Source organism: Leguminivora glycinivorella, chromosome 21 (genome assembly GCF_023078275.1).
Source record: "Leguminivora glycinivorella isolate SPB_JAAS2020 chromosome 21, LegGlyc_1.1, whole genome shotgun sequence".
NCBI classification, from domain to species: domain Eukaryota; kingdom Metazoa; phylum Arthropoda; class Insecta; order Lepidoptera; family Tortricidae; genus Leguminivora; species Leguminivora glycinivorella.
In genome coordinates this window covers 9772678-9786495 of record NC_062991.1, presented here as the reverse complement: position 1 = coordinate 9786495, position 13818 = coordinate 9772678, and the positions used below count along the sequence as shown (strand labels likewise).

Sequence of the window (13818 nt, the reverse complement as noted above, 5' to 3'; positions counted from 1 at the left end):
GCGGCCAACTTCTGCGCTACAAAGATGTGCTGAAGCGTCACATGCGGAGATGTGACATTGAACCGTTGCACTGGGAGACTTCGGCGCATGATCGGCCGAAGTGGAAGCATACAGTGAGAGACAAAGTGCAAGCTTTCGAAGAACAAGCAAGTGCAGGCAAGTGGATCTCGATGCGAAACGCGAGGAGTTAAAGGCCCGACCACCAGCGGTCATAAATTACAATTACGTTGGAGGGGTGCTAACTTGCAGTGAGTGTGGTCGCACATTCATGGCAAAAATAGGCTACGCCAGTCACCTGAGAGCCCACGACCGTCGCTCTCACTAACCGGTACAAACCCAGTCGCCGAGGCCGAAACCGGCAGGGACAGGATGATGATGATTAAGATCTCACTTATCTTAAGTACTTGTAACTATTCACTACACACCCGTTTAGTGTTCTTGACGTTATATTTAATTCGTGAAAGGATGTCTTTTATTTTAATTTACCGAGTTTACTTTACCAGAATATGAAAGTCCAAAAGGTATAAAAGTGAATAGTTAATTTTGAAATGAGGTAGAAATGCTAGTAACTAATAAAATCTTATAAACTGAAATGGATACCATTCACTAAAGAAAAAGCGATCAAGCCCACTGGTGGCGAAGTCGGGAATCGAACCCGGGTCTCCAGCTATCGCGGCTGACGTGCTCAAACCACTACATCACCCCGACCGCCAAAATCTTCTTTGCCAAGCTTCCTAAAACAAAGCAGCCATCCGGTCGGCTTGTACCTGACCGCACTCATATTCGTAGTGGAAGTGCGGTGCGCCTCGAGTTTTTTGTTTGAAGGAAAAATGCGCGGCGTTATGGCTTTTTAGTTGACATGTTTTAATTGTGAATGGTTGACGATGCCTGGGCGCGGTTTTTAGAACAGCTTGTTAGCAGGGCTTGTGTACCGCAGGTTCGGTTTTTATTCGCGAAGTTCTGGGTAATTGGCCTGCTTTTGAAAAAGTAATTGTTTGAAAACTTACATTGTTTTAGTTTCAAAAAGTTAAGATTCGTATTCAAATTATGAAAATTTTATAGTTTGGTGATTGACGCATATAGGTGTTTCAGGTGTCCATGGGCGGCGGTGATCGCTTACCATCAGGCGACCTGTCTGCTCGTTTGCCTCCAATCCCATAAAAAAAAAAGTTAATTGTCTATGCAGCCAGCTCTAGTGAATAATATATTATACCTACATGTGAGGATAATATCCTTTACTGTACATAATATAGTGTTGTTTTACCGCACTAGTTCGCAAAATAGTACATTACTTGTCATATCCAAAATTCCTCCCTTCGGTCATGTCGAATTTATATCCTAATGTGATATATTAAAATTCAAGGTTTTAATTTTTTTATAATTACCTATCAATTATTCGCAGTACCCAATATCAGAAATGCAAAGTCAATTATAGCATTAATTCCTCTAAGTCGCGCGTATGCCAAAAGGAACCAACTTAATTCATGATGTTAAAAATTGAGTTATTAATTATTTTGTAAACACTACTGAAAAAAACTGTAAACAAGTTTGATACTACCAGTCCGTATTATTTTGCAAGTCTCTGTTTAAAATTATCTATCTGACGTAGGTTCAATATAAACTATAGGATATACAATGCCTTTCACATAGCCATTACTAACCTAACAACCTAACACATAAATAATTGTACTTATGCAACTTTAAGCACTAAATTTGCGCTTAGAGTTCAAACCAGTAACCTAAAAGACCTACCTATAAATTCCAGTAAATCATTACTATAGAAAATGTAATAGTAACACCGGTTGACTTTTAGTAAATGATAGCTTGGATTTATCTAGATTTTGGCTTGTGCAATAAATATTGTAAGGTAGTCATCTATTATATTAGGCACTTGAATTGGGCATAAGTATCCACATATACTTATAGGCAACTTATCTATTTACATAAATCAATAAAAGTCTGGTCTTATAGATTACATAGCTGATGTTTCCATAGCTTGAATTGAACACTGGCCAAGGAAATATACAAACTAAATTGAAATATCGACAGCTATACCTAAGGGTCCCAACGGCTAGATGTGGACCCTAATGCAAATTATATGTATATTTCTCATTTTTGTGAATTTTGTGGCAAGTAATTCAATAGAGTTTTCTTCATTTACATCAATTAATTTTATACATATTTACATAATATAGAAACTAAGACTAAGCATAAAAGATTATGGCAAAATCTTTTAATCAGTGGGGTATTTCACCACAGTGACATTAGACACTGGACACTGACAATTCTGTGCCTATTTCTGAGTTGATAATTAAGTAACTTGGTCACTCAGCGTCAACATTTCCTTATTAAATAGGCAATCGACAATGAGGAGGCACACTCAAAGGTTATGGCAGATGGCGCCACCTTATTAGTCTATTGCACAGATAAAGCATTACATACGTGAGAGCGAGAAGATGTTCTTTTCTCTCTCTCACATGTGAATGACAGTGACATGCCTATGCACTTGCACAGGCGCCGCTTGTTGGGATTAAATGTTCATGTGCCTCTGCATTGTCACAGTTGTGAAATAGGCCACAGGCCACATAGTTGAGGAGCACGTTTGTCAAAGTAAAATACCTAGCCCGAACTAGTTTCTAGATATCATCTCAATCGCAAATCTCACCTATTTTGCGTCCAAACAGCCAACGACACGAAAATCCACACATCGATACAATCCCAGGCTATATCTATTGCATAAATTACTGCACCCATCTTGCATACCACCGTCACCTCGCTCGATTGCATCTAGTCAATATTCCTTAGTACTAACTAACACTACGGAATACCAAAAACATATGTAACTCCGTATAGACGGATAAAGTCTAAGAAAAAAACGTACCTCAAAGCCCTAGAGAAAAAGGCACGGTAACCTAGATGGCGTTATACCTTTGGGGAACGCTCGGCTCGATGGCGCTAATATTAATATTTGTCATTTTAATACATATCAAGCTGACAATATGGGCCAAATTGTCAAAACTGAGGTTTAAAAGTTTTTAGCTTTTGTCGAGATATGGCAGTCTATGCACTGTGATTACACATTTTACTTTGACAGTAACTCTCTATAATACTCGATCCTCTTTGGTAATACAATGGTCACGTATACCTCCAAGCAAAAACATCCTTTCAATCAAGTGTTCTAGATTCAAAATTCATTAGCATCGTACATCTTGAATTGAATTCTGAATACCTATTATTATGTATAGCATTTATTATGCATATTATACCTGAGAAGTATACCTATTATTATGTATGGTAAATAAAATAAATAAATAATTATTGGGGACACTAGAAGCGTAGATGGGGGAAAAAAAAAGCGTAGGTGTATTCGAAAAAATCTTCAAAAACATACATACATACCGACATATCGTCACTACTTTTAAAAAAACTTGTATCTTCGTCTGTCAATGAAAAGAAAATTGTAGTAAGTATGTATGGAATGCATAAAGACTTACTGCGTTTTAACTTTGATGAACAGCGTGAGATACGAGATTTTTTTAAAGTAGTGACGATATGTACAGTTCAAAATCCTAACCCTCCTTTTGCGTTACCGTAAGCAGTTTAATTTTAAAATAAACAGGTAATATGCCACTAACTCTGCCATTGACTATGCATCGTTGAGCGTGAACAGCACCCTTATAAAGCCAGGCATTAATCATACTTTCATACTGCTGTGCAAAGTTTAAATATATTTTAACGTGCCGTGAACAATATCTTAATTTTATTTTTAGGGTTTAGTTGAACTTTACACTAACACTGAACTTTACAGTTAGTAGTTTATTGGATAATTTTTGTTGTTTTTTTTTTCATTAAATTATTTGTTTTTGAAGGCAGGCAGAATAAAAGCAAAACTAACTAGCCGTTTATTGACAAATAAAAGTTTAGTGGCAAACAAGCATACGGCCCTCCTGGTAGTAAGCAGTCACCGTAGCTAATGGACGCTTGCAACTCTAGATGTGATACTTGCGCGTTGCCGACCCTTAAACATTTTTTTGAAGAACTCCACAGCCAGAGAGTTCGCGGGAGAAATTGTAAGTTTTAAAAACACTTGCATTTTTAGGGTTCCGTAGTCAACTAGGAACCCTTATAGTTTCGCCATGTCTATCTGTCCGTCCGTCCGTCCGTCCACGGATAATCTCAGTAACCGTTAGCACTAGAAAGCTGAAATTTGGTACTAATATGTATATCAATCACGCCAACAAAGTGCAAAAATAAAAAATGGGAAAAAATGTTTTATTAGGGTACATGTAAAGTATCGTGTGATATATTGTTGGATAGGTATTTAAAAATGAATAAAAAGTGCGTCCCCCCCCCCCCCCCCCCCCCCCCTCTAACTTTTGAACCACATGTTTAAAAAATATGAAAAAAATCACAAAAGTAGAACTTTATAAAGACTTTCTAGGAAAATTGTTTTGAACTTGAGAGGTTCAGTAGTTTTTGAGAAAAATACGGAAAACTACGGAACCCTCTGAGCGTGGCCCGACACGCTCTTGGCCGGTTTTTAATATTTCATTACATTACATTGCATAGGTATGTTGGTAAGTTGTATAGGTATGTTGGTAAGTTCTATAGGTATGTATGGATTTAACTTACGGGACAATTTTCATACGACAATACATCTAACATCAACTCACGAATCAAGAACTCTCATTTTTGTCACCGAAACTAAAAACTAAAACTTAATATAGAAAAGTCATATGTCACCATAGTCCATAACCTCTACGACTTATTCAAAGTTAGGAACTTAAGTTGGTGGATGACAAAGTTGCAAACTACCCACCGAGAGATGGCGCGAGTTTCTTTGAGCCAATTGTGACTTAGAAGTTAGAACTGTTGATTACTTCTCTTCAAATGTACCTGAAACAAAGAAGGTTTTCGTAAGATTTATTTTTAAAAATGTGGACTTACATATTAGAATTGACGTGATTTTTTAAGTGGAGATGGTTGAAGGGATGGAAACTGACATAGGCTATTGTTTGTCTCTTTCTAACGCGAGTGAAGCCGCGAGTAAAAGCTAGTAAACTATAAACTGTTCTTTTAGAGCTTAATTTAGGTAGGTATTGGAGAGCCGGTTAAGAGTACCTGTACCTACGTAGCTATACTTCAATGATATGAAAATAAAGTCAACGATAAAATTAAAACTACAGTGTAACAAAGCAAAATGTACGGAAAATCCCTGTGTACTTGTCTAAGTACAAATTCAAATCGAATACACTTTTAAATAAGACGACGTCTCAAATTCAAAAACACTTCAGATTAGCTAGCCTGGATCTTACAAGGCAAAACCATTTGTCAAACAAACACTAATCGTTACAATTTATACTGAATTCAATAAACAAACTTTACAACTTTCTATCTCTTTCTAACAAAGACAGCTTTAATATAACAGAAAGAGACGATGTCAAACTCTCTGAAGGGTGTCACTATACCTACTTAATAAACGTCATCTGAATTATTCATACGAGAGGATAGATCGCAATAACTAGAAATTGCCAGGCGAAAGTGGACTTTAGTACGTTTTGTTAAAGGCGAGGGTGATCAAGTATTTAGAAGGTTTTAAGTTACAATGTCTTAGGCGTTGCGATTTGGAAATCAAAGGAGTTAATCTGCAATGGAAGATTTGGTGTTGGTTTCCATTGTCGTGATTTTGTTTACACCCGACATTCGTCGTCGTTGGTAACGATTTTTACAGAATTTAAATGGTTTTCTTTAAAAAAAAAATACTAAAACTGTAAATCACACTTATAGAAAAGGCTCTTTCATATTCATTGTTTCATTAGACTCTTCTTTAGCCTCTCGAGAATTTTTACAGTTCTTTGTCTCCTGTACACTGTACAAGTGCACAAACACTGGATGAGACTAGCTCAGGACCGGGACATGTGGCGTACTAGAAGAGAGGCCTTTGCTCAGCAGTGGGCGATAAAGGGCTGATATGATGATGATGATGACACTGTACAGTCTACGAGTATGAGACTTTTCAACAGGTATTTAAAGAGACCGAGAGCGCCAAGGCCCTTATTGTTTGTGACTATATTAGGAGACGGTTTATATTGCGTTATCATTAAAGCATCAAATTTTTCATATAATCGTGAGTAGCACGATCTTAAAATTTGAAATTTAGAGCCCGAACTTTGCGATTTGCATAAAATGTGTCAAATGCACGGAGTCTAGTCGTGAGCACTCATGCCTGATGATGGGTCTACATATGACTCGAAACATCTTGCCAAACACGATGTCCAACACCGGGGCAAAAGAGGCAACTGAACCACGCTGTGACGTCATCGCCCAAATGAATTGATGAATTTTTTTGTTCTCTTTTTTTTGTCTTTTCCTCTTTTTGTTTTTGTTATCTAAGTTTCGTGACGCATTGGTGTATATTTTAAGGTCATGTAAACATGTTTTTTTTTAATAAATAATAATAAATGTATTAACGTCAGTATAGAGGTACATCCGTATATTTAAATATTTTGAATGTGTCATCCGTCATGAAAACGGAACCTTGGAAACGCGCTCACAACGGTAACTATTGACTCTACGCGCCAAATCTGGGCGGAATACATTTTCCCTTTTTGTCACAAATCCCGAGTAATGTAAAGGGGGCTTTATTAAGTTTTTGTTAACATTCGGAGCCAGGTAGGGTCTCAAGTTATTTAAATGAAATGTGTAGGTATCCTCCTCTATTATTATTCAAGTAGATATCTTGGCGTATTTTACTTACTTCCTCTATTTTGGAGAAAAAACCGTTTAGAGTTTATCGGATCGCGATGAATGTTGCTGTAAAGCGTTCGATGTATTGCAAATTCATTACGAGTATCTTATTCTGGAAGTCGCCAGCAACATGCTGAGATGAGACCATTTCGTGGCACCTTTCTCTGGTAGCCTTTTATGTGGATGTATGAATACTTGTCTTGTTTGTGTCGTTAATTTTTGTGTATATTTTCAAGAGATACTACCGCTCTAACTGAAGACAATATTTTAGAGTCCGTCTAAGCTAAGTTTGCATGGCTAAGTTTCCATTTGTACCTGCATTATGTATGGCGGCTGTTAAGAGAGAAGAGGACATCTTACACCGACTTATTTAACCCCTTAAGAACCAGACAAATTTGCCGATTAAATTGGAAGTATTATTTTATTTCTCTACGGACCACTTGCACCAATCACTTAACTCAGGGTTAGTGGGCTGTCATCTGTCAAATTCCATATAAAATGGTGGGTAAACCCTTCATTTTTGTTGGTGGCCCTAAGAGTACAAAACTCGAATGTATTTTGTATTTGTGCTCGGGTTCTAACGAAAGAACGCGTAATTGAACATGATATATTTTCATACAATTTCGTCATTACGATTAATGACAAAGCGACCTAACTTTGGCTTTGCCAATACCACGCACAGATAGACTAACTCGACTGTTATCTAATGGTCTATTCTTCTTCTTCAACCTAGCGTTTTCCTGGCCTAGTGCCAGGGTCCGCTTTCCTGCTTATTCTTCTCCACTTTGCCCAGTCTTCGGCATTTGTCCGGGTGAGAAATTGTTCTCTTGCATGTCCGCTGTCACGACGTCCAGCCAGCGCTTCTTAGGCCTACCGCGGACGCCTATCTATTAGTATCTATATATAATTGCCTAATACCTTTTGCAAGTAAGTGCCACTCAGCGCAATACATGTTCGCCACGGGTACACTACACCTGCCAGAATTGTGGTCGTGTTTGTCGCTCCCGCATTGGCTTACACAGCCATGAAAAACGTTGTCGCCTTACGTGACACTGCTTGTATAGTCTGTTATAGACTCGAAGGCCAATGATGATGAATACCTTTTAAAATTACCATGTCCTTTTGAAATAGACGTCCCTATCAGGAGTCTATTTACAAATAAATTTACGAAACTGGTTCTAAATAATAATCCAAATTAACGTTAAAAGCCTACAAAGGGTTTTAACCCTTTTTCCACCTGCAACTCCGGAACAAGGAAAAAATACCAATTAAACTGCCAAAAAAATAACGACCAAGTAATCAATCCGTTAATCCAAATTTTAAAATCAGCGATACGTTTAACTCGATTATTATTTAAAAAAAGGGAAAAAAAGAATTGGTGAAGCTCTGAATGCTCATTTAAGAACAAAGGGATTTCAATAAAGGGTGATTCTTAAGGCAAAAGGGGCTGACCGCCTTGAAATCAGTTTTTGATAGAAAGGTAAGCTTCATTTTCCTCTTTGTATGTTAATATAATGGAAATATTTTTAACCTCCGACGCTAAAACGACGTGGTGTTATAAGTTTGACGTCTGTCTGTCTGTCTATGTGTGTGTCTGTCTGTGTCATCGTAGCTACCAAACGGATGAACCGATTTAGATTTAGGTTTTTTTTGTGTCAAACAAAAGCTGAGTTAGTCGGGAGTGTTCTAAGCCATGTTTCATGAAAATTGGTCCACTATGTCGCGGTCTAGGGTTTTTCAAAGTTTTAATTTTGTGGTTAGGTTATTATAGAATTCGATGTTTTATGTTTCATAATTCCTCCTACGCTTCTTTGTAAACCCACGGATATAAAGGAGGGTGGTGAAAGTCTTATTCCTGTCACTACAAGGGTTCGGTTTGTTTTCTTTCAACCGCTTAGGCCCATTTGCACCAACCACTTAACTCAGGGTTAGTAGGCTGGGTGGCAGTCACGGGGACAGCTGTCACCTGATAGAAAGAAGTCCTCATGGTGAGGGCATACTTGGATGCCCCCTTTACTGGCGGATGATCTACATAAAGTTGGGGCTTAACAGCCGTTTGCTGGGGGGCATGGTAGGGTACACCTGTATTTCCCATGTCCTCCAAAATAGCACCGAGGTGTGAGAAGGGGGGGTTGTTTAGTGGGTAAACTTGGGCAAAGGAGTCCCACATAACCACTCGGGTTTATCCCCGTACCCGAGTGGTATGCGTAACAGCATTCTCCCCTCCAGAAAAAAAAGGGTTAGTGGGCTGTCATCTGTCAAATTCCATATAAAATGGTGGGTTAACCCTCCATGTATGTACCTAATATGTATGTAAAAAAAGGAAAACAAAAATTCTAAGTAAACAAACGTTGCCTACGTTATAGCTATGATGGAAAATACCTCAAATTGTACAAAAATATTTTCTACATTACAATGGGAGGAAAATGAGGTCTTTGTTTATGTGGAGACCCGAAAGTCCCTAGGCTCTTATAGAAATATTATTAAACGGAATCGATTGTCTGCAGAAGCGAAGACAAAGGGCTGGTTATGACTCCATTTTACCTATAAGTTTGTGAGGGCTTTGTTCGTTGACACGTTTTTGTCGTCGGCTTTTGGGCGGCGCTTTGAAAGGGTTAATTTACGTTTTCAATTTATTAACATATAATTTTAGTAATAAAGAGTATACTGATTTCTAAAGCGTGGGCAGTAACTGGAGTTGCAAGCGTCAATAAGCTACGGTGACTGCTTACCATCAAGCAGGCCGTATGCTTGTTTGCCTCCGCTCAAATTTATGTTTGCTGATTTTTTTTGTCGTGTATTTATTGTATAATTATAAATACATATCATTAGGTACCTGCATACTGCAAAAATTAAGCTATAGCCTATAGCTTAAAAACTCTGTAACCAAAAATTATATAGTCATTTCGTAACAAAAGGGTTCTTGTGTTATTGCATATTTTAAATAGTTATTCATCGCAACATAAGTTATCATTTTATACAAAATTAGAAACAGCTTTCAATGCAGAAATTGGCAAAACATAAATATTTTTTTTATGAGTACTGGATACTGAATGCGTTTAGTTTCGGTACTTTTTTATTTTAACAGTAATTCACCAAACATATTAAACAAACGTGTTAAATTTAATTGGGACAGAATTAAAAAACCGCCACAGAATCCGTATCCTAATTAAAGATTAAAACTCCGAAGGGCAGTTTTAAATTCATTATTAAAATTTCACGGTCCAAGTCTCAACGCGGTTCGGGGCCGCGTCAAATTATTACTGTCTCTGAAGCGATAATTTTGGAGGGGATAAGTTTTATCAAAGACATATACAAGGTGCTCGCGAGGAACCCGCATAACTTGAGGCAAAAAGAAAGAAAAAATGTTATATGAATTTTAAAATTTTTCGCCCAATAAAAATTTTTTTTTTTTTTTTTTTTACTTTTTTGGACGTATTTTCACATAAAATTTTTTTTTATCCATAAAGTTGGCAATTAAAATGAGTTTTTTCATTTATTTTTCTAAAACCCAAATTATTTGGAAGTTTTTCTTGTCACATTTTGACATCTATCAATGACTACTGTGAGACTATGCTCCACAATTGCGCATCAGCGCCGTTAAGAAACCTTTTCTACTGAGTAACAATACGGAAATGTTTTTTTTTAAATTGGCAATAACTCTGAAACTAGACGAAATCTAGAAAAGTCTATATGACATTTTAGTCTTAAAATTTGACCAAGAATATGCCGTTAAAGTTATATGGGTTCCTCGCGAGCACCTTGTATAACTCCGTAGAGAGAAGTGTATCATCTTGGGGCGAATGAATGGTAAACGAGCTTGGGGTGGGGCTCGTAAGAGATGGTCTAACTGTGTGAAGAAGTCGACTGGCGGCAGCCTATGGATACCGTGCAGTCCACATGGCTTATGACCGCGTTCAATGGAGACACGCTACTTGTGGTCGCGATCCTCAGCATTGAGGGAACGAGGAAGAATAACTCCGTATAGACAGATAAAGTCTGAGAAAAAAACGTACCTCAGTACCATACAGAAAAAGGTACGATCGCCTAGATGGCGTTACACCTTCGGGGTATGCTCAGCTAGATGGCGCTAATATTAATATTTGAAATTTTAAAACATATCAAGCTAAGAATATGGGCCAAATTGTCAAAACTGAGATTCAAAAGTTTTAAGCCTGTGTCGAGAGATGGCAGTCTATGCACTGTGATTACACATTTTACTTCGACAGACAAAGCCCATACAAAAAATCGTACCCCTGAAATGTATGGGCCTTTTAGGCTTAAAACTAGAGGGCGCTGTTTCGCAGCCTGGAAGTGGCCAAAATCATATTTTCCCCAAATACCTTTTGCTTGTTCTTATTTTTATAAGAACAAATGACATGCTTCTTTATTTTAATATCATGATACGTCAATACACATTTTGAAAATATTAAATTTGTAGGCATCATCAGTACAGGTGTGATAGTATATTTAATAGGTGGCGCTAAAAAATCGAGGTACGATTCATTGATGTCAACTTTGAGGTCCAATGAAGGCGACACTGGTCCAAAGAAGGCAACAGCTTAATGAAACTTTTTCACGATTTTTCTCTAAATTTATTATACTTTTTTATTTTGAATACAGGTAATTAATAAGTAGATGTCAAGAATTAAAACTTCTCAAACCAGTTTTATTTTTTTACATCAAATCTATAAATTACAGAGCAGCGAAGTTAAGTGGTCCAATGATGGCAACCTTCCCCTATGCGGTGACAGTTCAAATGGTATCACTATCACTATCACTACATAGTATAAAACAAAGTCGCTTTTTCTGTCCCTATGTCCCTATGTATGCTTAAATCTTTAAAACTACGGAACGGACGGAACGCTATCTTTGAGATTTAATTTATCACATTCGACTTGTGTGTGAAAGAAAATAGTAAATAATCGATTAGTAACTCGATGCTCGTTCCCAGAGTAATTACCTCAATCAATCAATCAATCAATCAAAACATTTATTCGTAATAAACTACACATTATGCATAAAATGGCTAAGAACTACAAAAGTATAAGGGATGGACAAGTTTATCACGAAATGGTCCCGTCTCAGCATAATGCCGACCCGGAGGACAGCGCTGATCTTCCGACGAGACCATTTGCGAGACACGAACGCAGCCGCGCGGTACGGCCCTACCGTAAGTTGAACGCGTCCTTACTGAAGGCGCCATTTTGTCTATTCCATCAATTGACATTTGCATGATTTGCATTACTTACAACATGGCCATACCGTACAGCACAATAATAATAAATTATTACATTACGCTATGACATAGATAGTTCAACTATAAATATTAGTGGTAAATCATTAAATAATGTAAACAAGTGATAAAAAACAGTAAAATAAATATTTGGTATTAGAAAATAAATTATTTGAAAACAACGCAACGTAACATGGAGACTTATAATTATGTACATCTAATAGCTTTCCCGTTACCAAGGAGAAAGTTTAGGTAAAACAATTAAGTGGAGTGATCATATCAAGTTTATATTATGCACACTACGGAAGATATAAAGAGAACAAAACACGGCTTTAAAGACAATTACAGGATAGAAACATAACCTCAAATATGGTACAGAAGAAACAGACTAATCAAAACTATGACAGGACACGAACATTTACATTACATTTGATAGTGAGGAAAGGACAGAAAAACAGGTACGCACTATTTAATATGTTAACATTTAACAGAGATCGAACATCAGACATAACTTGTGTCATGCCGTAATACTTCCTGTGACTGCTGGTGTTTGAGTATAAGTTCTTTAAATTTGGTTTTAAAACTTGTTACACTTTGTAGGTTCCTGAGGGGCGGAGGAATGATGTTCCAGCACTTGGTCGCATTGTACTTGAAGCTGCCACGAAAAGCCGCTGTCGCATGCCGAGGAGTTATCAGCTGTATACTACAAGTGCGTACTGCAAGAGACCTGCGAGTGGACATCCATGACAGCTTTTCGAAGAGATATAAAGGGGATTTATGTTTTACTATGCCAAAAAGAAGACTGGCCAGATGAAGTTTGCGACGGTGAAGCATTTTAAGAATATTGTGCTTATTCAAAAATGGCGTGACATGAGCTCTTGGTGGTACATTGAAACAGAAGCGGGTACAGGCATTCTGTACTCTTTGAATAAGCCGTTTTGTTTTTGATAGGAGCCGAGGGCCATACACCAAATCCATGTAATTTAATTTAGACAGAACTAGTGTTTCAATCAATTGAATGCGCAAGGTTTCGTTAATAAAAGGCCGTATGTTGTAGAGTAGTTTGAGTCTAAAGAAACAGGTCCTGACAGATTCCGCAACATGCTTCTCAAATCTTAGTTCGCTGTCCATAACTAATCCCAGGTTACGAGCCTCATAAACTCTTTTTATTAGTTCACCTGATAACATTACGTCTCTAGTTGGTCTGATCTTGTTTAACTGAGTTTTGGTGCCAATATTATCTGAAACTTTAGTGGATCCATCACTTGTGCACAGTTTCACATACTGGTGCCGCTTGGTGAGATAACTGTAAAACCAACGCAGGGCACTATTATCTAGTCCGTAATAGCTAAGCTTCGACAGTAACAGATCTATATTAATACAGTCAAATGCCCTAGAGAAATCAAGCAGCACAAGCAGCGTGCACATGCCTTTATCCTGTGAACAGAGTATGTTGTCGGTAACGTCAAGAAGCGCTGTCACTGTGCTGCGGCCTTTCCTGAATCTACCTAAGTATTGAATTTAGAATCCTTTTTAGGGTTCCGTAGTCAAAAAGGAACCCTTACAGTTTCGCCATGTCTGTCTGTCCGTCCGTCCGCGGATAATCTCAGTAACCGTTAGTAATAGAAAGCTGAAATTTGGTACCAATATGTATTTCAATCACGCCGACAGTGCAAAAATAAAAAATGGAAAAAATGTTTTATTAGGGTACCCCCCCTACATGTAAAGTGGGGGCTGATATTTTTTTTCATTCCAACCCCAACGTGTGATATATTGTTGGATAGGTATTTAAAAATTAATAAGGGTTTACTAAGATGGTTTTTTTGATAATATTA

At 37.5% G+C, this 13818-nt stretch overlaps 1 protein-coding gene across 1 annotated transcript; it reads left to right on the top strand.

Annotated features, from left to right (window-relative positions):
* The first annotated feature begins 12256 nt into the window (after positions 1-12256).
* LOC125237561 lies at positions 12257-12946 on the top strand. The gene is made up of 2 exons (XM_048144689.1): positions 12257-12441; positions 12584-12946. Exons 1-2 carry the CDS (start codon positions 12353-12355, stop codon positions 12795-12797), a joined length of 303 nt encoding a protein of 100 aa, XP_048000646.1. The 5' UTR covers positions 12257-12352; the 3' UTR covers positions 12798-12946.
* The last annotated feature ends 872 nt before the right edge of the window (positions 12947-13818 follow it).

What these genes read in the sequence shown, in the direction of transcription:
- LOC125237561 (XM_048144689.1), top strand. Translation starts at nt 12,353, where the DNA reads ATGGTACAGAAGAAACAGACTAATCAAAACTATGACAGGACACGAACA. An exon ending in AGGAAAGGACAGAAAAACAG is followed by an intron (nt 12,442 to 12,583) that starts GTACGCACTATT and finishes TACACTTTGTAG; the next exon opens with GTTCCTGAGGGGCGGAGGAA.